The 27,421-nt window shown below is 53.8% G+C and overlaps 1 protein-coding gene across 4 annotated transcripts in view; it reads right to left on the reverse strand.

Annotated features, from left to right (window-relative positions):
• COL27A1 (collagen type XXVII alpha 1 chain) overlaps positions 1–27,421 on the reverse strand; it is a 185,453-nt gene that overhangs the window by 12,292 nt on the left and 145,740 nt on the right. For all 4 annotated transcript variants that reach the window (XM_082470253.1, XM_082470254.1, XM_082470256.1 and 1 more), the window contains 22 exons: positions 27,287–27,340; positions 25,383–25,436; positions 21,213–21,320; positions 17,586–17,639; positions 17,367–17,474; positions 16,094–16,147; positions 15,040–15,093; positions 11,360–11,416; positions 11,113–11,166; positions 10,465–10,518; positions 10,129–10,182; positions 9,243–9,296; positions 9,056–9,163; positions 8,166–8,273; positions 7,218–7,325; positions 3,724–3,777; positions 3,153–3,215; positions 2,714–2,767; positions 2,536–2,571; positions 2,397–2,414; positions 2,126–2,161; positions 1,826–1,852 (listed from right to left, as the gene is read on the reverse strand). In XM_082470253.1, coding sequence (XP_082326379.1) covers positions 1,826–1,852; positions 2,126–2,161; positions 2,397–2,414; positions 2,536–2,571; positions 2,714–2,767; positions 3,153–3,215; positions 3,724–3,777; positions 7,218–7,325; positions 8,166–8,273; positions 9,056–9,163; positions 9,243–9,296; positions 10,129–10,182; positions 10,465–10,518; positions 11,113–11,166; positions 11,360–11,416; positions 15,040–15,093; positions 16,094–16,147; positions 17,367–17,474; positions 17,586–17,639; positions 21,213–21,320; positions 25,383–25,436; positions 27,287–27,340 — 1,371 coding nt within the window. The remainder of the gene's footprint in view (positions 1–1,825; positions 1,853–2,125; positions 2,162–2,396; positions 2,415–2,535; positions 2,572–2,713; positions 2,768–3,152; positions 3,216–3,723; positions 3,778–7,217; positions 7,326–8,165; positions 8,274–9,055; positions 9,164–9,242; positions 9,297–10,128; positions 10,183–10,464; positions 10,519–11,112; positions 11,167–11,359; positions 11,417–15,039; positions 15,094–16,093; positions 16,148–17,366; positions 17,475–17,585; positions 17,640–21,212; positions 21,321–25,382; positions 25,437–27,286; positions 27,341–27,421) is intronic.

Genomic DNA, 27,421 nt, shown 5'->3' on the forward strand with positions numbered 1-27,421 from the left:
CAGTGAGTAAAGCGCAGGATTGGGGTCTGGGGCCAGGACTCTGGAGGTACTTCTCCAGTTCAAATCCCAGCCTTGCTACTTACTAACTGCACAATCTGGGCAAGTTGCTTAACCTCTCTTTGCCTCAGTTGTCTCATCCTGATAATGGGCATGACAATAAAACTCTCTCAGAACTGTTGAGAGGAATAAATGAGTTAATACGTGAAAAGCACTTCTAATGCTGTCTGGCATATAACAAGCACTGAATATATTAGTTATTATTCAAAAAAAACTCAAAACCCTCTCATTTCCCATTTTTTCAGAGGGAAAAGGTTTTTCTTAGATCTCTTCACTTCCCCCTAGCTGGCTTCCTTTTACTGAATGAAGAAGGAAAGGTGTAGAGGGAGAGGCCAGGGCTGTCATTCCATTTTTGTGGACGAGGCAGAGGGACGGACGGTGAGCGCAGAGAGGTGAGAAGAACAGGCGTTCCGAGCAGCTCGCGGCCCAGGGCATCCTCCTCCATTCAGTCCTTCCCCTTGGCCATTCCCGGGAACGCCGTCGGGGCCCGCTTCTATCAGTCAATCATCACCGTGGTAAAACGGAGACGGAATTGTCAGAGGGCTTGGGAGGGGGCCATGCTTTCATACAGGCCAGGGTACCCACCAGGCGGGAACACAGGGGCCTGACCTGCCACCTTGCCCGACCCTCTTTGGACTCAGAATCTGAGCTGGAAGGACTCTGTGATATTATGATTTATAATAAGAAATATATATTTGGTCTTCAATCCCGTTCCTGGCACAGAGCTCCTAAAACCCCTGGAATCTCCTGGAATAGGGTATCTTTTGCTGTGTTAATGAGGTGGCTTTTGGACTGCTCATAAGTAGCCTAAGGATGGGGGCTGGTGGTTGGTGGAACCAACCGTGTGATCAGAGGGTTGGAATTTTCACTTACGGTCTACTGTCTCCAAGGAGGGGAGAGGGGCTGGAGGCTGAGTCAATCACCAGTGGCCAATGGTTTAATCAATCATGTCTGTGTAATGAAGCCTGCATAAAATCCCAAAAGGACTGGGTGCAGAGGGCTTCGGGTTGGTGAACACACGGAGATTCGGGGAGAACAGGGAAGCCCCTTCCCCATGCCTTGCCCTATGCACATCTTCCATCTGGGGGTTCCTCAGTGACAGCCTTTTATAATAAACCAATAATCTAATAAGTAAAATGTTTCCATGAGTTCTGTGAGCCGCTCTAGCAAATTAATGGAGCCCGAGGAGGGCATGGTGGGAACCTCTGGATTACAGCCAGTTGGTCAGAAGCACAGGTGACACCTGGATTTGCCACTGGCAAATCTGAAGGGGGGCGGCGAGGGGGGTGGTGAGGGACATGGGGATTGGGGGATGGGGGAGCCAGCAGCAATCTTGCAGGACTGAGCCCTCAACCTGTGCAATCTGACGCTAACGCGGAATTGTAGGACACCCAGCTGGTGTCCCCAGCGTTGCTTGTTGGTGCGGGGACCCCCCTTCCCAACACACACAGGTTGGAATCGGTACCAGAACCTTAAAGAGTTGTCAGCGGATCTGTACAGTGTACCGACAGGACCCTGGAGCCAGCGGTAGGAGGTCTTCCTGGGTTCATAGACAGGGGTGCATTTTGACTAAAAGCTGGGTATCCCGCCTCTCGGCCCAGGGCTCTTTCTGCTGCTTCAGGGTCCAGGATCCAGTACGGAGCGGCAAAAGGACGTGGGCAGTTTAGGGCCACCTTGGCCAGAGAGGGGTCCACTGCCGCCACCCGCCCCCGACACCACCCCCTAGGCCTTACCCCGCGCAGGCAACAGAGAATGTTCTCCGACTTACGAAGTGAATAGGGCTCCCTGGAGGACCCTGCAAAAGAAGAGGCTGGGTCTGTATCTGACGCGGAGCTCCGGTCCCGGGGCTGTCGGGAGGCGGGAGGGGCTGTCGGGGCGGGAGAGGACCCACCACGCTGGCCTCTGCCTGGCCCTACCACGGCTGTGCCACACCGTCCCGGAGGCCTGGCCTGGCCTGTGAAGTCAGGGCCAGTCCTGTGAAGGCTGCCAGCACAGCCTTGGATCTCATTCAAAGGAACCCCACCTGCTGCCCTGCAGTTCAAGGGGTACCGAGCACACAGCTACCTACCGGTGGGCCGGGCTGCCCTCTGGGACCGGGAGGACCCTGGAGGAAGAGGAGAATAATGAGGCCCTGGTCAAAGGCCTCTCATCCCCCCACCCAGCCCAGGCCTCCTCCAGCCGACCTGAGACCCAGGCACGATGGTGGCCCAGGTACAGATTGAGGCCCACAGGGAAAAACGTGCCCAGGGACATGCCTGGTCATGGGCAGGGGAACCCAGAGGGCCCGTCCCTCCCACTCCCCTGTCCCCCCCCAAGCCCTCATACCCCAGTCCACTCACCCTCGGACCTTGCAATCCCTAGAGGAGGGGCAGAAGCAGGGAGAAAGAGTCAGAGGACCAGGCTGAGCCATGCCCGCCCCCTGCCCCAGCCCAACCCTGCCGTAGCCCCTGCCATACTGTCCCCAGCCCATCCACTCACCAAGTCCCCTCGCCTGCCTTTGTCGCCCTTCGGACCCTGCAATAAACCATGGCCCAGTGAGAGGGGGCTCAGAGGGGAAGCCCCACTTCCCGGATGGGGAAACTGAGGCTCAGACTGGCCCTGGGTCACAGAGACAGTCTTGCCCCAGCGGTCTTCCTGGCCAGCCCCCTGCACATACCTGGCGTCCTGAAGGTCCCAGGATTCCTAGGGGCCCAATGATGCCTTCCTTCCCCTAAAGGAGAGAGAAAGGCTTGTGTGTCCTTGTCCCAGGGCCTGGGGAATACAGTCACAGGGACAGGAGGGTAGAGGGCAGCCTGAGTGTCCCAAGGGGATGGAAGGGAGACCGCCTCAAGGAGGGCCAGGCTATGCGTCTCCTGTGCCCGTCCTATGTGCCTTGGGGGGGCGTCACCAGCGGACGGGGGGAGCAGTGAAAGGGGAAAGGATGGCAGCCCAGCTGGCAGGAACAGCATGAGCAAAGGTATGGAAACAGGAGGGAAGACTGTGGGCAGAGGGGCTCAGTGCTGAAGCAGCAGGAGTGGCGGCCACCCGGCTGATGGCTGGCCAGCCTTGGGCCTCGGACAACTGTCCCTGCTGGGACAGACACGGAGAGGACTCACCATCAAGCCAGGAGGCCCCCGAGGGCCCTGGATGCCTTTGAAGCCAATGTCTCCTGGGGGGCCCTGTGGAAGGCAGAGGAAGGGCTGCTGTGTCTGGGCGGCCACTGGGTGAGGGCTCCAGCGCTCTGCCACCCGAGGTCTGGCCAACCTTTGCCCTCCCTGTCAAGAGACGCCTTACCTGAGAGGCTCCAGGAAGAGTAACAAATGTGCACAATTATTCAGCAGGTGCCAGAGTGCTGGCTTGGTGCTAAATGGTGTAGGTCTCTGGTCTTAATTGTAACAACCCTTTGCTGTTATTATACCCATTTTATAGATGAGAAAACTGAAGCTTGGAGAGACCGAGTAACTTGCTTGAGGCACAGAGCAGGTGAATTGTGGAGCTGGGTTTAGAACCCAGGTCTGCTGGAATGTGAGTGCTGGGAGACACAGGTGTTCATGCTAGATCCTGGCTGTGTTCCAGCCCACGTTGCAAATGCTCAAGAAATATTTGTTGAGTGAATAAATGAATAAATGAACAAGCAGGTGGATGGATGGGACCCCAAGAGGAACAGTGTAGAATGGGGATCTGTACCTTGGGTCCGAAGAGGCCAGCCATTCCTGGGAATCCCATCTCACCAGAGTCACCCTGTGGGGAGAATAGGATGAGATGGGGCGAGCGGGCCAAGACAAGGGTGCCTGGCCAGTCATGCAGGACCCCTGGGCCTGCCTTCTTGCAGGGATATCAGCCACTCCACCTCGAAGCGATCAGGTGAGTGTGAATGGCTCACAAACCAGACACCAGGTCAGCCTGGACTCCAGCGGGGCAGGAGCCTGTGCCCTCTGTCAAATGGGAAAGTGGAGGCCAGCTCAGGGCTTCCACAGGGGATGCTCTAGAACACTCAGGATGTCCTGTCCCAGGTCTTCAAGGAAGACAGTGGAAGGACCTGTAGACTTCCCAACCCATCCCAAAGGCTCTATTGAGGAATGGGCCCCTCAAAGTAACCCCTAAAAACTGAGGGCCTGCTATGTGCCAGGCACTTTGCATGCACCACCATGCCTGTGTGTTCCCACATCAGCCTGGGGAGACACAATGTGCCGATTCACAGACCAGGAAATAAAGACTCAGAGAGGGCAGGAACTTGCTCAGAGTCACACAGATGTTGTGGAGTGTGCTAGATTCAGATAAGGTGTACAATTCCAGAGGCCTGAGTTATACGGTTCGTTGTTGCTTAACTTTTTTTTTTTTTTAATTTATTTTTGGCTGTGTTGGGTCTTTGTTGCTGTGTGCGGGCTTTCTCCAGTTGCAGTGAGCGGGGGCTACTCTTCGTTGCGGTGCACGGGCTTCTCACTGCGGTGGCTTCTCTCATTGTGGAGCACAGGCTCTAGGCGCGCGGCTTCAGTAGTTGTGGAGCGCGGGCTCAGTAGTTGTGGCTCACGGGCTTAGTTGCTCCATGGCATGTGGGATCTTTCCGGACCAGGGATCGAACCCGTGTCCCCTGCATTGGCAGGAGGATTCTCAACCACTGCACCACCAGGGAAGCCCATGTTGCTTAACTTTTAAAGAAACTGCTCAACTGTTTTCCAAAGTGGTCGTACAATTTTACATTCCTATTAGCAGAGTATGAGAGTTCCCATTGCTCCACATCCTTGCCAAGGATCAGTATGATCAGTCTTTAAAAATATTCTCCATTCAAATTCAAAGGTGTGCAGTAGCATCTCATTGTGGTTATAATGAGCATTTGCCTAATGACTAATGATATTGATGTTTTCATGTGCTTATTTGCCATCTGTATAGCTTCTTTGAAGTGTCTACTCAAACCTTTTGTCTAATTTTAAAAATTGGGCTGCTTATTTTCTTACTATTGAGTTTTGAGAGTTCTTTATATATTCTGGCTATAAATCCTTTACGAGACATATGCTTTGCACTTTCTCCTAGTATGTGGCTTATCTTTTCATTCTCTTAACAGTGTCCTTTTGAGAAGCAAAAGTTTTAAATTTCAATGATGTCCAATTTATCAGATTTTCTTTTATGCATCATGCTTTTGGTGTCATTTCTAAGAAATCTTTTTATAACCCAAGGTCTCAAAGATTTTCTTTTACACTTTCTTGTAGAAGTTTTAGCACTTTTGGTTTTACGTTTAGGTGTATGATCCATGTTGAGTTAATTTTTGTACACAGTATGAAGTATCCAATTGTTCTGGAGCCATTGCTGTAAAACACTATTCTGTATCCACTGAATTACTTTTGCGCCTATGTCAAAGATCAGTTGTCTGTATGTGGATGAATACATTTCTGGATTCTTTTTTCTGTTCCTTTGATCTATTAGTATATTTATGGCAATACCATACCCTCTTGATTCCTGTAGCTTTGTAAGTCTTGAAATCAACTACTGTTAGTCCTTCAACTTTGTTCTTCTTTTTCCAAGTTGTTTTGGTTATTCTAGGTCTTTTGCATTTCCAAATGAATTTTAGAATCAGCTTATTATTTTCCACAAGAAAAGCTTGATGGGATTTTGATTGGGATTGTGTTGAATCTATAGACCAACTTGAGGAAAATTGACATCTTAACAATATTGAGTCTCTTGACCAATAAACACAGTAAATATCTCCATTTATTTAGATCTTCCTCAATTTATCTCAACAATGCTTTATAGTTTTTTCAGTGTACATGTCTTATACACCTATTGTCATGTGTATCTCTAAGTATTTCATATTTTTATGCTATTGTAAATAGTATTGCTCTTTAGATTTCAAATTCTGATTGCTTCTTGTTAGCATATACAAGTCATTTGAGTATATTGAGCTGGTGTCCTGCTATCTTGCTAAAACTCCCTAATTCTAGTAGCTTTATTGTAGATTCTATTGGGTTTTCTACATAGACAACCATTTTGTCTACAGATGAAAAGTTTCACCTCTTCCTTTTTGATATGAATGTCTTTTATTTATTTTTCTTGCCTTACTGCATTGGCTAGAACTGCCAATACAATGTTGAATAGAAGTAGTGAGAACAGATATCTTTGACTTGTTTCTGCTCTTTGGGAGAAAGAATTCAGTCATTCCCTTTTTTTTTTTTTCGGTTGGGTCGGGTCTTAGTTGTGGCAGGCAGGCTCCTTAGTTGCGGCTTGCTGGCTCCTTAGTTGAGGCACGCTGGCTCCTTAGTTGTAGCATGTGAACTCTTAGCTGCAGCATGCATGTGGGATCTAGTTCCCTGACCAGGGATCAAACCTGGGCCCCCTGTGTTGGGAGCATGGAGTCTTATCCACTGCACCACCAGGGAAGTCCCAGTCATTCACTATTAAGTATGATGTTAAATATAGATTTTTCATGGATGCCCTTTATCAAGTTGAGAAAGTTCCTTGCTCTACCAAGTTTGTTGAGAATTTTTATCAGAAATGGAGTTGGATTTTATCAATTACTTTTCTTGCACCTACTGAGATGATTAATTGGGTTTTCTGTTTTCGTTTGTTAATACGGTGAATTACATTGATTTACCTTCAAATGTTATACCATCCTTGCATTCCTGGGATAAACCTCACTTGATCTTGATGTACAATCCTTTTAATGTATTCTTAGATCCATTTTTCTAAAATTGTATTGACAATTTTTGTATCTATAGTTATGAGGTATATTGGTTTGTAGTTTCCTTTTCTTGTAATGTCCTTATCTGGCATTGACATCAAGGTAATGCTAACCTCATAGAATGTGTTGGGAAATATTTCTCCTCTTCAATTTTCTGGAAGAGTTTATGCAGAATTGGTATTTTTTTCTTCCACAAACAATTACTAGAACTTACCAGTGAAGTCATCTGAGGCTTTGTGGGAAGTTTTTAAACTATAGATGCAATTTCTCTAATGGATACAAGGCTGTTTAAGACTATTCAGAGTTCTGGGTGGGATCACCTCTCCTCATTCTGAAGGGACCGCTCATATCTCATTTCTCAGCTTTTTTCCACCCCCAACCCCGCCCGCAGGGGAGGCAGAATGGTATCTGTGCCCACAGAGGGTACTGGTCTGCCCTCGTCACAGAGCAGGAAGGTGGCTTCTGGGTCTGTGTGTGTGAACACGTGTGTTCCCTGGGGCTCACTCACCAGCTGGCCTTTGGATCCAGGCTCCCCATGGTTCCCAGGAAGCCCCGTTCCGCCTTCTGTCCCTCGTTTGCCAGGGGGACCCAGCTGCCCGGGTAACCCACTTTCACCCTTAAAGAAATACACCAAGATGACCAGTCAAAGGGAGAAAATGGCTCGAGGAGAGGGGAGGCGCAGTTGGAGAGACAGAACAGCCATTCCACAGGGTCAGTTAACATCTCCGGGTGCTGGGGCAACAGGCATAGACTTGGGGGTGGCGGAAGGGTGCTCAAAACTTCAGCCTCCTTAAGGGGAAAGTCTCTTTTCTTACTCTGGCATTCAAGGCCCACTTTCCGTCCACTCCCCCACACGCCTCTCCTCTTCATTGTTTCTTCCCAACAGGCCATGCAGTCCCCACCTCCACACCTCCATTCACGCTGTCCCTTCTTGCTCATTTAAATCCTCCACGGGCCAAGGCCATCTCTCCCTCTGCCAGCTGTCTTTATGGAGGGTTCCAACCTCTCTCCAACTAAGCCTCAAGCTCAGGGAGGGCGAGAGCCCCGTCTGATTCATTCCTCTCAATCTTCCCTTCAGTGTCTAGCCCTGGGCTCAGACTGACTCAGGGCTGCCTCCGCCACCACTCAAGGAAACTTTCTAAAAAGATACCTTGGAGGGTCTCAGAGCCAGCAACATGCACTGTTCCACAAAGGCCCACAAGAGGGCGCCCATGGACAACTCAACAAATAGCTGACAGTGTCAAGGGCCTGGTAGGGGGCAGTATTACAGCTCCCTGGATAAACTATCCTTTAAGTCAAGTTTAAGCTTGGGGAGGGACCCCTGAGAAAGAGGACTCCATTTTCACACAGGCCCTGGGACATGGGCGCTCACATCAGCACTGCAGTCAGTGTCATTATAGTTAGTACCAAGGCAGAAAGGGTGGAGGGCGGGTAAGGGGATTAACAAGTGTCTGACCTTGAATCCTGGGGGCCCCTGTGCTCCAGGCAAGCCAGCCACACCTGGATTTCCTCTCTTCCCAGCAGGGCCCACGGGGCCAGGGTCCCCATCGTCTCCCTGCTCCCCCTGTGAAGAAAGAGGGCAGAGGAGGATTTTTCATGTTTCAGGAAATAGGCAGCCAAGGAGGCAGGATGACTCAAAACCTGGGTGAAGGGCTTTCCGGGTGGCGCAGTGGTTAAGAATCCGCCTGCCAGTGCAGGGGACACGGGTTCGAGCCCTGGTCCGGGAAGATCCCACATGCCGCGGAGCAACTAAGCCCATGCGCCACAACTACTGAGCCTGCGCTCTAGAGCCCGCGAGCCACAACTACTGAGCCCGTGCTCCACAACAAGAGAAGACACCGCAACGAGAAGCCCGCGCACCGCAACAAAGAGTAGCCCCCGCTCGCCACAACTAGAGAAAGCCTGCGTGCAACAATGAAGACCCAACGTAGCCAAAGAAAAAACAAAACAAAACGAAACAAAACAAAAACCTGGGTGAACCCTGGGTGAAGCTGGAGGTCAAACTGAGGGATGGAGGTCATACTGCCTGTGTGTGAGGATGGCTGGACCAGCGGGACAAATGGGTGGGGAAGGGAAGGGTCTTAAAAACCAGAAGCTCTATTCGCTGGACAGGGTATGACCCTCTGGGTGCTGGCATGGAGGAGAGACAGTGAGATGGGCCACAGTCCCAGGTCCCAGGTCCCAAGGGATGAGGCCATTGCCCATGCAGGAAACTTCTGGATGTGCTGGTTCTGCCCATCCAAGTTTCCAAACCCGCTCCTCCTGGCCCATGGCCTACGGCACCCCCCCACGCACACACGTCATCTCAAATGGGGACACCGTCTCTTAACCCCAAGTCCTGCTCACCTGCTGTCCTGCTTGACCGTCCCGGCCAGGAAGCCCATCTGGTCCAGCGACACCCTCGGGGCCCTGTCTCCCTACCACGCCCCGAGGCCCCGGCAGCCCCTGCAGGCCCTGGGGGTAAATAAGAAGCTGGTGAGGGCTTCTGGGGAGGGCAGGGAGGTGGGTGGGAGAGAAGCTGTGCGTCACTCACCTGGATCCCCCTCCGTCCTGGTCCCCCAGCCTTGCCTTGCTTTCCCTTTGGTCCCTGAAAAATCAAGGGGCACATAATGAGGGCTTCCTTGAGGAGGTGCAGAACACTAGGAGCTCTGGAAGGGGACCCTTCTGTGGCTGGGCCCTGCCCCTCCACTTCTTGGGCCTTGGCATCTGAATCTGCAAATGGGCCCAAGCATCCTGACTCAGAAGCCCAAGGTCAAGGCTGGCCTTGGGGCCTGCCAGCGTTGTCACTAACCCTGGGTCCTGGGCCCTCACTGGCAACCCTGCTGCAGAGGCTCCGGGCCCTGGCAACTTCTTGGTGGGAGCGAAGCCTACGGCTGGCTGGTCTATTTAATCCCCATGGGTGTGGCTATCCCTGAGGGGTGGGGGTGGCTCTGCGGGTGGAGGGGTGCACCCCTGGGGGGAAGTTGAGGGCATTAAGGCAGCCTTGGCCCAATCTCAGTGGAGGCAGATGCAGGAGCCCTGGGTGCAAGGCAGGAAACTCCTCTCCACCGCCTCTGAATTCTTCCACGAGCATCACCACCCCCGTGTCTTCCTCCACACCCCCTCACTTCACTTCTCCCAGCTTTCTCTTTCTACAGTGTGGCATGGTGGAAAGAGAGGCCAGCTTTCGATCTTGACTGCCCTGGGTTCAAATACCGCTGGCTGACCTGACAGGTGGTCTCCCTCCGGGAGGCCCTATAAATGGGGCTGGTCCTCCCCCCTCCCTCAGGCTGTTTGAAGGGATCTTGGCCAGGCCACACCCTGCAGGGCCCTTCCCTGTGGTTCCCTCTCTTTCTCACAGCACCCCCAGCCCTCCCTCCCGTGTGCTGTGTGCCTGGGCCAGTCTCTTTCCCTTCCCTGTGGACGTCAGGGCCTCTTACCTCGTCCCCTTTCGATCCTTTGGGGCCCGGCCGTCCCCGGGGTCCCGGATGCCCCTGCAAACCAAGGTGAGATGACGCAAGGCAGCCCCAGGATTCTCTCCTGGGGAGGGTGGCCAGTCTCCGCCTGGAGGGGGGAGGTGTGGGGAGGGGTTTGGGGGTGCAGGCTCTGGGGGTGCCCCCAGGGTCAGGGCAGGAGAAACCAGAACGGGCTGCCCCAGGCCCTCCTGCAGGGAGGGTCCCCTTAAGCTTTAAAAGGCCCAGTTCTTTAATTCCCCCACTGCTCCTCCACCACCCCCCTCAGGGCAGGAGGGGGATGGGAAGGGAAGCACCACTCACGGGTTGGCCCTGCTGGCCTGGATTTCCACGGAGGCCTTGTACGCCCTCCTGTCCCTGGAAGTCAAGGAGAGACAGGTGAGGGGGCTCATCTTGGGGGGGGGGGGCGGGCAGGACAACTTCCAGCCTGGAGGACCCCAGAAAGCCCTCGTTCTTCCTAGCCGTGTGTCATTGTCCCCCTGAGTCTCAGCATCCTCATCTGCAAAATGGGTGAAAGGATGACCCTGCCAGGGAGGATGAAGGTGGGGCGGAGAAGAGCCTAGGGGGCTGGCAGGTGGGGGGAGCTTGGGGGGGGGCCTGGTGCTCATTCAGTGGCCTGTCCACACTGCGTCTGTTGGGAGAGCGGCTCTCGGCCACAGATGGGGACGCTGAGGTTCTTGGAGGGGTGGGGTCTCCCTGCCCCGCCCATCCTCTCCCTCCCTCGGGAAAGATCTCGAAAGATCTCGGACCCTTCCCCTTTCAGCGTGAACTAAGCCCTGAGCCCTTGCGGGGAGGGGGAGGGTTGCTTAAAGCCTGGGCACTAATGGTGGAAGGACAGGCCTGTTTCCTGGCGAAGGCTGTTCTAATTCCAGGTTGCAGGAAATACAGGCCAAGGAATGCCCTCTTATAACACTCCCGATGCTGCCAGCAGGTAGGAGCTCCGATACTTACGGGGTATCCAGGGTCCCCTGGTTCCCCGCGGTCTCCTCGATCACCCACAGGGCCCTAAACGACAAGGACAACAATAAAAAATGGGCCACCGGATGCAGGGGATGCCTGCCACACCTGGGCCTCCCAGGCCACAACCTCGTGAAGCTCGCAGCAGCCTCACCCCTGCTCAGTTTCCCCGCCCCCTCCCAGGTTGGGGCTCCACCCTGGCATTGGTCCACGGGATGGACAGCGGGGGTGGGGGTCTTACCCGATCTCCAGGTGGCCCGGGGTGCCCCTCGGCCTTGCCATCCTCACCCTGCTCCCCCTGTGGACACAAAACTAGCTTTAGGACAAACCTCCTGCTCCTGGTGAATCTGGGGAGTTCCAGACACTCTGCACTGAGGCCAAAAGGGCCTTCATCAGAGATGAAGTCCAGCCGACCTAGGGTTACAGACAGAAAGACTGAGGCCAGAGAGGGAAGGGGAAGATGTGGGGTCAAAGGCAGACCTGGGCATGGAACCAGGAATGTGGAACACAGAACAGCGCTCTTTACCCTCCCCGCTGCTGGACACTGCCAGGCAGATGCCCTCATGCTGTCAGACGGGGTAGCTGAGCAGAGACCTTGGTCACACCCAGCTTTGCAGGGGACCAGCTGCCCAGACCTTCAACAGGTCTCTTCCCATCTCAGAGCTTTTTCTCAGCTGCGGAATCGGAGTGAGGAGGGGTGAAGGGGACAATGGCGATACCCATGCGGAGTGGTGGGGAATTCCATGAAATGATGCAGAAGTCCCTGCATGGTGCTCAGCAGGCAGTGACAATAATTCCAACAGCTAGCAGGCATGGGCACTGCCACGGCCGCACACAGGCACTCACTGAATCCTCCCAACAACACTACAAAGTAAGTGATATCATTCTCCCCATTTTACAGATGAGGACACTGAGGCACAAAGAGATGGTGTGAGCTCCTCAGTCATTCAGCCCCCAATGACAGAGTCCCTTTCTCTGACCCTTGCTGGGAGAAAGTGGGCCGAGAACCAGCTTCAGGACGAACGTCCAACCCTTGATGGGAGCCCCAGAGAAGGCCCTGGGCTGCCCCAGATGGCACTCAGCAGTCGGCTAACATGCAGGTCTTGTTCATATGACAGTTTCCTATCTGCAAAGCGGGATAGTCATGCCTCGTAGCACTGCTCCGAGGACCCAGTGAGCAAAGGCATGCTGCTGCACACAGAGTAGAGGCTCAGTAGAAACTGCTGTTGTTGATAATAATAACAGCAGGGAGGATGTGTGGCATGGAGGTGGTCAGAAAGACTGGGGGAGGAGCAGAGTTTAGAGCCGAGGTCCTTGGGCCATGGCAGGCCGCGCCGGGCCCTGGGCTATCCACAGGACAGGTGGCTGGATGCCATGTGCCAGCTACAAGGAAGGTGTAAGCAGAACAGCAAGTGGCAGAACCTCAGGGCTCAGAATGTTCCAGCCCCAGACAATTAGTGTCACCTCCCATGGGGGTGCATTCTGGGCAGGGGGCTCAAGCCAGGGCACCTCCGAGCCCCCTCGCTGTTGGCAGGGATTGAAGGGGAGGCCTGAGAGGCAGGAGAGAGGGGGGCCGTCCCGGGGGCTGGAGCCTGTCCCAGGCCTGAATCAGTCCGGAGGGCTGGTGGCTGTACGCCTTGGCCCAGGGCCCCTGTGGCTCCTGTGGGCAGAGATCGAAGGCATGAGGGACTCGGCCCGAGGCCTAGAACCAGTCATACCCGGGGAAGGGGGGATGGGTGGCCCAAGGAGTGGGGATTCCCTCTCCTCCCTGACCACTCTCCATGGCTCTTTGTGCCAGGGCTCCGTCCCACAGTGGAGGGAGATAGCTGGACTGGGGGGTGTCAGGGAAGGGGGCAGTGTTTACCTAGTGTTTTCTATGTGCCAGGCGCTTCATGAAGTATGTTTCATACATGGTTTCATGAAATCCATATAGCACCTCTATGCTGCTGTGACCATTGGTCCCATTTTACAGATGGAGAAACTGAGGCCCAGGGAAGGAAGGGTCTTAGTCAAGGCCACACAAGACTCAAGGGGATGTCTAGGCCAAAAGCCAGCTCTACACATCTCCCCCTCTCCCCCACATTGTGGCTGAAGTTTGGGGATGCATTTTTTAGCACCTGAAAGCTGGTGGGGTCCCCCCATTCCCCATCTTTCTCCTTGTTTTCAGAGTCTTATCCCATTTCCCCAGTCCCTCTGGCTGCCACCTTTGTAGACAGACACATGCCCCACAGGGAAATTCCAAGTTGAACAATATATTGGCTCATCTAAGTGTCTGTTTCTGGCTGGAAAAGCAAGGCCTGGCATCAGACAGAGTCTGAATCTGGTCTTGCAACACCTCCCACTGATCCTGAGCTAGTCCTGGAACGTCGGGGAGACTCAGTTTCCCCACCTGTCAAGTGGGACCCTTACACTTCTGTGCCAGGGTCATGGTGAGGATTATGGAGAAATCCTGGCTGGGGAGCTTTGCTTCGGGGGTGTCCCCCAGGAACCTGCTCTCTCCTCACACCCCGCACCTGCCGCCAAGCTCCATCCAGCTGTGGTTGGTTGGCTATTCAGTCCTGTGAGTATTTTTATTTTTCAGCTCTATAGGGCATCATTCCACAGCCCCTAGCTCAGGGCCAAGAACATACTAAATAAATCATTATAAATCCATAAATACCTGTTGGTTAGCAGATGAATGACTGAACTCATAATAATACCTATAAGTCAGAAAGTGCATCTGGCTGACATATATGTGATGTCCTGCTTAGCCTCGTGTTCCCGAGGTACCCATCCACTTAACAGATGAGGCAATCAAGGCTCGGGGAACGCTGGGGCCCTGCCCAAGGCCCAGGCTCAGGGCAGATTTGGGGTTAGGGTCCAATTCTCAGCAGCCACAAGAACTGCTTCTGGGGGTGCAGATGACCCAGAGTGCAGGCACCCTCTTGCTTCAGGCTCCGTGTTAATCCCTCCTACACCAGCCCCGGCAGACCGTGAGGGCCGAGGAAGGACTCGGGGTTCTGAGTGACATTGTCTGCAGCTTCCTGTGGGATGTGTCAGAGCCTGTGGCCCACTCTGATTGCAGATCTGTTCTCCAAGCAGGAGGAAGGGGCCAGCTGGACAGGAAACCAGGCCAGGGTGATTCACCCAGCAGCGAGATGTAGTTAGTGGGGAGCTGACTCGGCAAAAGAAAGGAGGGTTGGTGAGCAGGGGGGCAAAGAGACAGCAGTGGGGCGCCTGCTAGGAGCCCGTTCCAGCTGAGCCATCAGGGGAAGGGGGAGGAAAGGAAGGAGGGACTCAGAGCCACTAATGTAGGAATCAGAGACTTGGGTCCTGGGCCAGCTTGGTGCTGCCTTGCAATGTGACCCTCAAACCTCTGGGCCCCCGCATGCCCACCTGCATAGTAGGGCGGGGCACGGTGATCAGCAAGGTTCCTTCTACCAATTCTTGTCCTCTACCGAATCTGGAGCCAAGGCATGGGACCTGGACACGTCTTCCCTCTGCCTGGGCGGTTCCTGGCCTCGAAATGCAGGTGCTTCTCACTCTCCATCCTAAGCCCTCTCCTGGCTCTCGCTGGGTGATCTCGTTCACAAGTGAGGCTTCAATGCCCACGTTCGCACAGATGATGGAATGGCATTGTTACATGACTGATGTCCATTTCCCCTGGCTCAAACAGAAGCTCCAGGAAGGCAGGAACTGCGTCCATTTTTGTGCTGGTGCCAGGCACAGAGACGACACCCAATATACCTGTGCTGAATGTAGGTCTAATGGCTCCTGCCTGGCGGCCACGGCTGGGGTGACACTGGCCTCCTAGCTGGCCAAGGTGTGAGCAGGGATGAGCCTGGCGTGAACCCATGCTAGCCCAGCCGCAGTGGCCCGGGGGCTTGCTCCCGCCAGCCCCGGATGTGAGAAAGCAGCTGCCGCCCAGGACCGGACACCCACCTTTTCGCCCTTTGGTCCAGGAGGTCCGAGGGGTCCCATGATGCCTTTGTGTCCCTGCAGGAAACAAGACGGCAGGAGGTGAGAGCATGGGGGAGGGAGGAGTCGGGAGGGACAGGTGACGAAGGACAAGAACTCAAAGATGGAAACACTCTGGGCTGTGCGATCAGGTCCCGGCTCTGTCCCAACTCGCCGTGTGAATCTGAGCAGGCCCTGTGCCTCTCTGAGCCCTGGCCTCCCAGACATGCCATGTCGGTCCCAGACACACCTCTAAGGGGTGTCCGCTTGAGTGGCTGAAGGCTCTGCTCATGCCATCTTGGAGCAGACCTGGGACCAGGTCTCGGGAGGACCAGCTGTGTCTTCTGGGATGGGGCAGAGGCAGGGGGCAAAATGCTTGCCTCAGAGGGCTTCCCCAGGCCGGGCTGAGAACTGCACACGCAGACTCCTTCCTTGGGCTCCCGGCACCCACTCTCCAGTCTCCCTCTCCTTTGCCCTCTGCTTCTCCTCCCCTCCCTGCAGTATCTCTTTCACACCCTGGATCTCACCTTCAAACTTAAGCTGTCAGGCCTTGCACACACATTCTTTAGCCTCCCCGAGCCTCAGTTTCCTTTTCTGAGCAAGCCCCATGCCTCGCTGAGGCCTAGGCTCCCAGATGTGTACCATGGGTTTGGCTCAGCAGCCTCTAAGCGGGGGGGAGTTGCCAACTTGGATGTGAGAATGGGCTAAGACCCATCCCTTCCACAGAGAGCAGCGGTGAAGCTCAGACACGAGGTGTGTGCACGGCACCCACCATGGGAAGGAAGGACTCAGCGAGGCCAGGGATTGGCGGGGAGGTCTTCCTCTGTCCACCCCACCCCTGCCTGGCCCACAGGTGGTTCTCGACCCCACCCCGGTCTGTGGGCCCAGGTGTTCCCTGGGGCGAAGGAGACCGTGAATCTGTCTGCAGTGGCCCGAGGGCCAGCCCTCAGCTAGGAGGAGGTGGGCGCAGCAGCCGAGGTGGCCTGAGTCCAGGCCTGCAGGGCAGAGTTCCGCAGAGGGGGAGGTGACATTTCCTTACATCGTAACCAGCCAGCCCCGGTTCTCCTTGGGCCCCCATCCGTCCTGTAGCACCCTACGAGAGGAGAAGACCCACGTTGGTACAGAGCGCCGCTCTCACGGCAGGAAGGCGGGCACTCTCTCCCGCAGGCTGCAGCCCAGTTCAGCCCAGCAGCCTGGCGCATCCACTCTGCCCAGAACCCAGGCCGGAGAGTCAGGTGGAGAGCAAGTGGCATCTGTCCCCTCCTCTCCGGAGCATTCCTCCTCCCGCCCAGCCCTTCCTTCTTCCAGCTCCAGTGGTTCATGAGAGCCAATGGCTAAATTTTCCCCAATTTTGTGAGCCAATTATGAAACAAAACCATGGTGAAAAATTAAATTCCATGAACTTACAGATAAATCAATTAATTATATTAAAAACAAAGATGACAAATATTCAAAACTCATCCCTTCCTAGTTATTTTACTATACTTTACTGTTATCTATGCTCATGAGGTTACTTCCATTTGTTGAATCTGTGTGGCGGAAACACAGACATCCCTGGGTATCCAGAATCTGCAGGGGATCGGTTCCAGGACCCTCTGCAGATGTGAACCCGCGGATTCGGGGGCTGACTTTACCAGATCATGGGGCTCTCTTACCCATCCCCTCCCAAGTCTGCATTCAATAACATCGCGTTGGCAGCTTGAAATCAGTCACCGGAGGAGCATTTATACCACGGAATCTTACAAGCACCACAAACCAGCACGGCTGTTAACTGGCACGCACTGGCAGCTCAGAGACACCGCATCACCCTTGCCTGCCCCCTCCCTCGCTTCCTCTTGGGGCCCTCCTCTCCCTGCAGCAGTAAAACCCCTCAGGGACCCTTCCCTTCAGGGCAGGCCAGCAACGGGCTGGGCCACCCTCAGAGTCACCCAGGGATCTGCAGCAGCTTCACCGTGACCCTCATGAACCTCCTTCCAGTGGGAAAACGCCTTGTTCAATAAAAATACTCCCAAGGGTCTGGTCCCCTCTCTACACCCCAATAGCAGGACTTGATAATAGGGGGTTATAAAGGGCCTCAGAAGACCCACAGACCCCTTCAAATCGTCAGAAATACTGTGTTGTGTGTACTTTTCCAGGGAGAGGGGCTATAGCTTCTGTAGGTTCCCAAAGGGATCCATGATTCCAAAGAAGTGGCTGGGACAGTGGACACAGGCGTTTAGCTGAGAGCTGAGGCGGGCGATGTTTTCCTCTCTGCCCTTGGCCCCCTCTGCTCCATGCCTGACCCCTACCCCACCCACCCAGAGAGTTCTCACCGTTGGTCCCAGGCTGCCCCGGGACCCTTTAGGGCCTGGGGTGCCAGGGGGTCCGGGGTCTCCAGGGACGCCCATCTCACCCAGCTGTCCTTGGTAGCCCTTGGCACCCTGCAGTGGAGGAGAGACAGGCTGTCAGCAGGCCCCAGCAGAGGGGAGGGAAGGGCGGGGGCTGCAGGGCAGGGACATGGTGGATCCAAGCAGGAGGCGGGGGACTCCTACCTTGGCTCCCATGCGGCCCTTCTCGCCTTGCTTCCCTGGTTTTCCTTCAGGACCCTGAAAGGAAAAGGAGGGAAAGAGAGAGAAAGATGAGAAATGAGAGAATGCGGAGGCAGATCCACAGAGTATCGGAGCGCTAGCTCTGGAAGCAGACCGCCTGGGTTCAGATTGATTCTGCACTCAATACCCGTGTGACCTTGAGCGTGATCGCACCTCCTGTGGTCTATGTCTTTGCAAAGTGGGGGCAGTGGTCGTATTTGCCTCACAGAACTGAGGATTCAACCTGGTGATACAGTATCATGCTTGCAAGGTGCCTGGTCCGTAATAAGTAAGTGCTTGATAAATCACTGTTGTCATGGTTACTGCTGATGCCCAGGCTGTCCCCATGGGAGCAGCTCTCTGCACGGAGCCCTCTCCATGTGCCAGGCACTGTCCCACCCTCCTAGCCACCCTGAGCCTCAGGCCCGATTCAGAGCCCCTCCCGTAGATGGTGACAGCCTAGGTTCCTAAAGGTGAATTGACTTGCCCAGGGTCCTGCTGGTCCAAGGCAGAGCCCTGATTCAATTGCAGATCTGTCTGATTCTGTGTCCAGGGTGCCCACTGACGACAGGCAGGCGAGAGAGGTTTCCTAGGTCTGCCCTTATCTCTGAGATGTTGTGTGTCACTTCTGACAATCCCCGAGACCATGTCCCACTGACAGGGTCCCCTCCCTCAGGGGTTGAGGCTGGAGGGGTTCCTCAAAGTGGGTCTTTGTGACAGGAAGTTCAGCCACCCTTCCCTACTCTCCCACTGGGGCACCCAGGCCACTCCCGCTGAGAGGCCACTCTGCCCCCTCCCCCAAAGGCATCCCAAAGCACTGCTCTCCCCTGCCCTGCCCCAGGGGGCCCAACTGTCTCCACAGTTGTCAGGGAAACTCAGTTCACTGGGGCTGAGTGAGTGTGAGTGTGCACGAGGGAGTACAAGACAGATGAGAGAGCAAGAGCGAGAGAAGAGAGTCCTAACCCCAGGCCCCACTGGGTTGGGATGTAGTGGGTAGGGCAGGCAGTGTTTCTGACCTGAAGGGACATCCAGACTGCCTGCAGAGGACAGTCCCCTCAAAGCCCAACCCTCAAAGGGAGCTGGGAAAAATATCTATGTTCTTGGTAAGCACTAAAGAGCTGGTTTGATTTAATCCCTTTGGCTGCATTAACAGAGGCACATGCTATAGGATGAGGGAGGTGATACTCTCACCTTGGAATAGGCATTGCACTCTAAGAGGAAGTACTGACTAACTGTGATGGAGGAGGGGTAGGAGGAACAGTGGCCTTGGAAGGACCAAGCACAGAGTGCCCTGCATCCTGGTGCTTGAGTCTTCACGTGACCCTGGACAAATCCCTCCCTTTCTCTGTGCCTCAGTTTCCCCACCTCTAATATGAAGGTCTTGAACTAGCCTTGCACTGTCCAATATGGTGGCCCCCAGCCACACATGGCTACTGGGCACTTGAAATGTGGCTATTGTGACTGAGGAACTGGATTTTTAATCAATTAAATTTTAATTAACTTTAAATTTTAAAACTGGTAATTCAATGATTGGAAAACTTCTAACATTTTTGGAACAACTTGGGATATGAATCTACATTTTCAATTGTATGTTTTATGAAATCTAAATACAGATCAAGTATTTCCAAGGAAAATTTAGCATCTGAATTGAGATGTGCTCTAAGTGTAAATTACACACTGGATTTCAAAGACTTACAAAAAAAAAAAGGATGCAAAATAGCTTATTAATGATTTTTTATATTGATTACATGTTGATATGTTAGTATTTTGGATAGATTGTGCTAAATATATCATTAAAATTAATTTTACCTATTTCTTTTTACTTTTTAAAAATATAACTATTAGAAAATTTTAAATTACACACATTAACTTCTATTCTGTTTCTACCAGACAGCATTGGACTTGACAATCTCAAGGTCTTTTGCTCCTCCAGTAATTAAATACTAAATAATCATCATGGCCCCAACGATGGGCCAGACACTATGTCCGAACTCCGTTTCATATCTCATCCAATTCTGGCCACAGCGCTGGGAGGAAGGGATTATTTATCCCATGTTAGAGCTAAAGAAACAGGCTCAGGGGGATGAAGGCCCTGTCAACGGGTCACCCAGCTACGTAGAATGAAATGTGGATTCTTACTTTCTGGGACACCCCTTTTCCTAGGCTGGTCCTGTTTGGGCAGTTGTGAATCATGATTACAGGAGCTGGTGGCATTTACCAGCGGAATGAGGTGATTGCAATGGCTGATCCCTTGTCAGAAGGAGAAGCAAGTCAGTGACAAAGAATTCAGTACAGGGCCAGGGAGACAGATGTCTCCCCCAGGACCGGGCAGCCGGCTGGGCACTTGTCTGACAGCTCCTCTCCAGCTGAGAGTATCCCCGATGGTGAGGGAAACGCTGAGTAAGGGCTGGAGCACCCAGTGGGGTGAGGCTGTGCAGCCAGAATGAAGACCTTTGCTGGGCCCCCATCCATACAGATGTATTTCTGGAAAGGCTTTGATGGCTCATAAAATTCTATTTTTAAATCCTCCACTGTTTCCAGGCCACAGAGTGGGAGATTCTTGTTCTGCAGCCCTGATGCCAAAGAGACTCAAATACGGGCCTCTCATCACCTCTGTCACCTGACACACACTCAGTCTGGCCCCAGTGAACCTCTTTCCAGTTCCAGTGTATGAGGACTGACAGTGACAGCAAAATACAGACATAAACACTGCTACCACCACCGCCAACACCATCCCCATCACCATAGCCACTGTCACACCACTGCCACTGCCATCACCATCACCAACAATAATACCACCACCATCATCCATCACCACCATCATCACTACTATCGCCACCATCACCATCACCGCCACCACCAGCTTCCAGTCACTTCCTCCTCCAAATTCATAAAGATCATGTTTTATATTTCTGGTGCATTTTATAAAGTGCTTTCCTATCCAAAGTTTCATCAACTCTTCAGATGAAAAAAACCAAGGCTCACAGAGAGGCAGTGATGCGATCAAAGTCATGCTGACAGTGGGTGCTCGAGCCAGAACTCAGCCTTTGGACTCTGGGTCAGGGCTATTTCTGCCACTTGTTGCTGCCCATTCCATAGTCATGATGCTCAAAAGTTCACTGAGAAAGAGCCCCTGGAACACTGAAACTCAAAATGATCTCAGTGCACATTCTTCCAAATCCTTCATCATACCAAGGGTGCGACCCAGAGAGGGCAAGGGCAAGTGAAAGGTCACACAGCAAGTTGCTGATGGAGAATTGGGCCAGTGCCTCTCCTGCTAAATTCAGTGTGGCTGAATGTGGGGGGTGGGCAGGACGAGGTCAGCAGGGGCCAGGTCTGTGTAGGGCACGGCAACCAGGCTAAGGAGACCGATGTTATTCCTGTGGGCACTCGGGAGGCGTGGGAAGGTTAGGCCGGGGAGGGACACAGTCAGGTTGGTTCTCCGTGAAACTCTCACGTGAAGGAAGGATCACAGCACAAGACCCTCTGGCGGCAGCTGTCAAAAGACCTCCCACCCAACTGCCTGAACAGGCCCAAGTGTTATTCTCACCCAGGAGCCCCAAGTGCTGGCACACAGCTGTGCACACTCACCCGGACGCCAGTGATGCCAGGGGGGCCGGGCGGCCCGTCCTCACCCTTCAGTCCCTCCTGGCCCTTCTCGCCACGTTCACCGTCGGGCCCGGGGTCACCCCTGTCCCCCTGGGTTGGAAAGGCATGAGGAGGGGAGAGAGAGAAAGAGAGAATAAATGTCACCAAGTCCATCAGAGGCGCCAGACCTCAGAGCTCCATTTGGATGTCCACAGCAGACCTGCCCCTGGATTCCCCTGATGGTTCTGCCAAAAGGGTCAGGCTGGTAGAGACAGCACGCAGCACGTGACAGTTTCTAGTGTCCATGCCTGGGCCATGGAGGGAGCTGCTCAGAGAGAAGAGAGGACCCTGACCACGCCCACCCCGTGGAGTTTACAGGAAAGAAACAGGTTGGGAGAGTAGGACGATTTCTCCCCGACACTGTAGACACACTGGGAGGACAAGAGTCTTAAGAAGCCGAAGGAAATTTTTTTTTCTTTTCTTTTTTCTTTTTTGGCCACACTGCGCAGCATGCGGGATTTTAGTTCCCCGACCAGGGATCAAACCCGCGTCCCCTGCGGTGGAAGCGTGGAGTCCTAACCACTGGACCGCCAGCGATGTCCCAAGAAGCTGAAGGAAATTTTTATAAAGGAAAAAATTCACCCGATTCTACCTCTTGGAACAAACTCTTTCCATGTTTCTGAGTTGCATTTTCAACCCTCACTTACACAAAACAGTTTACAATAATAAGTAAAAGGTAATCGTTTCGATTGCTACATACCAGGCTCAGAGCAGTGGAACAACTGTTCCGCAGCAGCGAAGTCAGTTAGTAAATTTAGCTTTAAAGGCATAATCCAACTGCACTGCATGTTTCCATCTATTCTTTTGTTTTAATGTCTTACTCTATTTACTGTGAGTACGCGCTCCCTTTCCCGTCTGCTCTGCATGGGTCGCGTTCTCGCTGGCTGTGGTACATTCCCCCTGTTGAGTGGGTGGCAGCGAACGCTTACATAGCACTTGCCACTCCAGGCCGTGCTCTGGCAGGCTAGGCTGTGCCAGGATGGGGCATGGGCATGGGCTCGGCCCCACGAGCAGAGCAGGGGGTGCAGCAGGGGCAGTGGGTGGGGGAGGAGCGGGGCGGCGCGCATCACAAGGCCACCTCCCCTGGGGCTTGTGGCCAGTCTGCAGGTGGCTGAGCTGTGACGGTACAGAGAGGCCCCCAGGGAAGGGTACGAAGCCACGGGTAGGAGGAAGGGGTGGGCATGGGAGCAGGTTCGGAGAGGCAGAGAGAGTCTTTGCCATCTTTGTTTTCCGGTGCCACACTTTATGAGGGACACTGATAAACTGGTGTGCGTCCAGGAGAAAGAGCAGGGTGCACAGGGCAAGCAGCTGGAGCCTGGGAACCGGACCGCGGAGAGCACAGCCTGCAGGCTGGTCCCGCTGCGGCCCCAGGTTCTGGGCGTGAGCAGCTGGGGCGCAAGATTGCCGGGGTAGCTTCTAGCTCCGGTCCAGGAGGACGTCCCAATGAGAGGCGTCCAGAGATGACACAGATGAGGGAGGGAAGCTCCAAGCTGAGGCGTGGGCCAGTGCAGAGCAGATCTGGGCACCAGGAAAGGGTCGGACAGGTTGGTGTCTGAGGTCCCTTCGCATGGAGATTCTCAGATTCCAAACTCAGCCTGGCAGGGAGACGGGGCTGGCCCTGATGCCCCACTTGCAGACTCTCTTGGCTCCAGGATTCCCCTTCTGGCCTGTCAACCTGGCCACCTGCTCTCCTAGCTCTCAGAGGCAGGCAGCCTGTTCCAGGTGGCTGGGCTGGATTTCTGTGAGGGGCCCTAGCCTGGGCCCTGCAGGGGCACAGGCTCCAGGGACTACCCAGACCCCCAGAGCCTGGGCTCCCACACAGCTGGGGTGGGCGACCCTGTGGATCCCATGCAGAATGGGGTCTGAGGGTGGAGGGCTAGGGAATCCCAGAATCCAGGACATCTGTCAGTGCTCAGAGGAGCCTTACAAGTTGCCTAGCTCAACCCTCCTACTTACAGATGGGGAAACTGAGGCCCAGAGAGAGGTATAGACTTCCCAGTACCACATGTGAGTCCATGGCAGAGCATGGGTGAGACCTTGGGTTCTGGTTCCTTCTAATTCCAAGGTTCTCTGCTCAGGGGACAATACCTCCCTCATCCCTGGATTCAAATCTTGCTGCCACCTCTCAATAGCTGTGTGACTTGGGCAAGTTTCCTCATTTGCAAAATAAGCACCAAAGGGTTACTGTGGGGAGTGAAAGAGATAATCCACGTAAATGATAGCTTAGCATAGCACCTAGTGCACGAGCGCTGGATAAACATTACCTGTTACTAGGAATCACCACCACCATTGCCACCATCAGCTGGTTATCTCAAAAGAGATAATCAGCATAAACTATAAAGTGCTGTGCATGTCCAAGAGGTTGTTTTCACCATGAAGGTGATGCTTGGACAAACACCATAAAGGAAACAGACTCTCTCCTGGATTCACACGAGGACCCGGGAAGATGCCGTACATCTGCCGGACTACTCCTGCCCAAGGTCTAGGGTAGCACTGGCTTTGGAGGGAGTGAGAGGAAGCAGCCAGGGCCGAGGAGCCATGACAAGTGAGCAGGAAAGACTGTGTGAGACACCCAAGTCTGGAAGACCCCCCTCTCCCATCCCACCTCAGCAAAGATTCCAAGGAGAAGAAAGGTGGTTGCCCAGAAGTGAAGGAGGTCCCCGCACTGTGCCTCGGTTTCCTCATCTGTCAAGTGGGGATGGTAATGAATCCAGCTCAGAGGATTACTGGGAGGATTAAATGGGTTAATTCATGTAAAGCTCTTAAGGCAGGTGATGCAAGTATGGTGAGTACACAAAGCATTTTAGCCAGAATGTTCGTCAGAATCATCACGATTCATGCAGACATCTGGCAAAGGGTGTGGAGAAGCCATCAAGTGCTCTGGGTCTCCGGAGCCAGACCCAGTTATACCCTGGGATACAGCAGGGCTGGAGGTGAGAGAAGGTAGACAGATGGCAGACAGGGGGCGCTCTCGACCTTGCAAGCAAAACACAGGCTGATGGGAAGCCAGCCAGGGGCTTGTCACAGAGGCATCCTGGGAGGTGGGGAAGCCCCGGACCCAGGGCAATCATGCGGGTGGAGGTCTGGGGATGGGGCAATAGAGGCTCAGATAAGAGGGGTGCTTATCTGAGGTCACATGGAGAGTCAATGGGTGACAAAGGGAATGCTGGGATGTGGCACTTGGGATCCTGAGCTGGGCAGCTGACAGGTCAGCCTTGGGGAAAACCCACCTAATGGTCTAGGACTAGGCCAGGGCTGGAGGCAGGGCTGGTAAGTCAGAGAGTGAACCTGCCCTGGGGTTCAGGGGAGCCCTGGCGCCTCCTTAAGGCCCAGCATCTGTGGCTGACAGATGAGTCTATGGAATGTAGCAGGGCTGAGTCAGGCCCACATGCTTTGGTGCCAGTGAGCCCTGGGTTTGAATTTTGGATTTTCCACTCATAGCCCTAGAATGTAGATGAATACACCTCGGCCTGAGCCTCAGTTTCTTCACCTTTAGAATGGGCGTATGGTGCAGAGAGGTAGCCGAGGCTTGGGTCTTGCCTGTGCCAATTACTAGCAGTGTGTCCTTGGACAAGCGGCTTAACCTCTCTGAGTCTCAGTTTCCTCATCCAAAGACAGATTTTACCCCGTAGCACTAATTGAGATGATGCACACAAAGGGCTTGGCACAGTCCCTGATACATATGTGACTTCTTCTCCGTAAATAGTGGCTATGGGTCACCGGTGGTGATTACTGTTCTCCTGATCTTTTAGGATGTTTGGAAGACAACAGATATCAAAGCTACTGGCTCTGGGCCTGGCACAGAGTAGGGCTTCAGGTACCACTCTGAGCCAAGAGAAGCTGCAGTTTCAAGGAGAAGGGTGGCAGTGAGGAGTGGAAGGTGGGGCTGGTCCCTGGTCCTGCCCGAGCAGGGTAGAGGGCGGGTGCTGTATAGGGCTCACCCCCACCCATCCTGCTCTCCCTGGGAGCAGGAGGGCTGACCTCAGAGCTTATGGGAACACGGTGCTTCTGGGGGAAAACTTAGGTCTTGGATGGGAGGACAGTGGGGGCAGAGGGAGAAGGCAGTTCCAGAACATTCTCTCCCCCCAGACTCTGCACCAGAAGGATGCTTACCTTCAGCCCGTCGGGCCCTGCAGGGCCACTGTCACCCTCGAGGCCTGGCTCTCCCTGGAAAGGGTAGTGGGGAAAGATGAGGAGACATTACTGGGGAGGGGGTCCCAGTGTGTTTTACTTCCTCCTTCTCCCTGGGACTAGACGCCAACCCCTGATCTCCAGGTAGTAGGGGCCTGGAATGTCTGGCACAGCCAGTAAACAGTAGAGCAGACCCCCAAGCCACAGCCTGTTCTGTGTGCAGGGTGGGGTGAGGTAGGGGCTGCACGAGTTAGAAGGTGCTGGTCCTGTGTCTAGGTGGGCTGGTTGGAACGGGGAGGTAGAGCAGCCTACTGGTTGAAAAGGCTTTGACGTCAGACAGATCTCGATGCCTCCACTGGGCTTCCCATTCACTGGTAGTCTGGCCACAAGCAAACTCCTTAGCCCCCATGGGTGTCTGTTTTCTCCTCTGAAAATGGGGCTGCTACACTTCCTTTAAGGGTTTCTATGAGACACAGTATAAGCATCCCACAAATAGTAGCCATTAGATATATTCTTCCTGGAATTTGGAGTGAGCCCTCATGGAGTGCCTTGGTGGAATCTCATTTCTCAGATGAGGAAAGCGAGGCCATCCCTCACACTTTCTTGCCAGCAAGTTTGGGAATGATACCAAGACCCTGAGTCCCATCTGACCTTCAGGCAGGTTCCCTGCTTGCCTTCCTAGCTCCAAAGATGCCCCTGGATGCCTCAGTTATCTAAATGGCTGTCAAGTTAAGTTTGTGTCTCTCTCTGCTTTTTCATAGCTGTTCAGCATCTGAGCTGGAAGGGGCCTCAGAAGTCATCAGATGCAGGAATGGCAAAGATGGGAGGACAGGTGTGTAGATTCCACCCTTCTTGTGCCCATGGCAGACATCACTAATCTATCTACTAGAATGTGGCTCCATGAGGACAGGGCCTTCTGTTACTCACTGCTGTGAAGTGCCTGGCACACAGTGGGCATCAAGTGAGTGCACGTCATTCTCTTTCCTAGTGAGCCCAGAAGGAGCCTCAGGATCCTTCTTAACATGGCACTCCAAGAAACTATACTGCTCAATCTTCACTGACAGACAAGATTGCCATCTTAAGACTTCAAGCTCCATGCTCATCCTCTCTTGCCCTGTGGCCCTCTCCTCTCATTCTATGTCTTAACTCAATTTGAGGAACCTCTGTTAACTTCGGGCAGGGAGTAACATGAGGCATTGGAAGAAGGGAAAAATGAGAAGTTGGATTGGGGGCCTGGTGTCTCCATGAGCCAAGCCCCCCACACTAACTCCCCCTCACTCCTGGGCCGCACCTTCCCCATCCGAAAGATGCCAGAGGATGCCTGCTCTGTATCTCTCACCCTGGGGTCTCCATTCAGACAGGGATCTTATAAATCAGGCACAGAGCATAGACAGGTGGACACGGAGGCATCCCAAACCTTCTCAGAGGAAGCCAAACTCTGTGGGTTTCTTTTGGTAAAGGGGAAGATAACCTTTCAGATAACCTTCCATGGAACAGTTTTAGGGATGGTAACAGGTGTTTTTCAATAAAAGCACCTGGAGGTCAAATAAGTTTGGAGACTCTGGATTAACCCTCCCCAAACCCCAATTTCTTGGTTGCAGGCCTTCTCAGAGCCTTGAAAATGCTACTGCTAATGTGTAAGGGGGAACACCGAGCACGCAGAATCTCAAGCATTTTGACCACAGAATGCTTTTCTCTGAGGAGCGCCTCTGCACTGTGGAAATGCTGGCCCGCCAAGGGAGACTGGATGAGGCTGCAGAGATTCACAGTCTGTTTCTGCAGTTGAGGAAACTGAGGCTCAGGGAAGCTGAGTAAAACCCTTCCCCGCTCCAGACAGCCAGGGACAGGTGGAGCTTTCCAGGGAGAATGAATTTGCTTCGACTTACCCGCTGCCCAATGAGGCCCGGCTCCCCAGGGGTGCCCAGAGGCCCAAGGTCACCCTAGGAGAAGCCAAACACAAGTCCATGGGTGGGGGGATAGGACCAGCCCCAGCCCTCACCTTCTTGTTCTCACCGGTTCTG

The sequence above is a fragment of the Balaenoptera physalus genome, assembly GCF_965194825.1.
Source record: "Balaenoptera physalus genome assembly, chromosome: 7".
In the NCBI taxonomy this organism is placed as follows: Eukaryota; Metazoa; Chordata; class Mammalia; order Artiodactyla; family Balaenopteridae; genus Balaenoptera; species Balaenoptera physalus.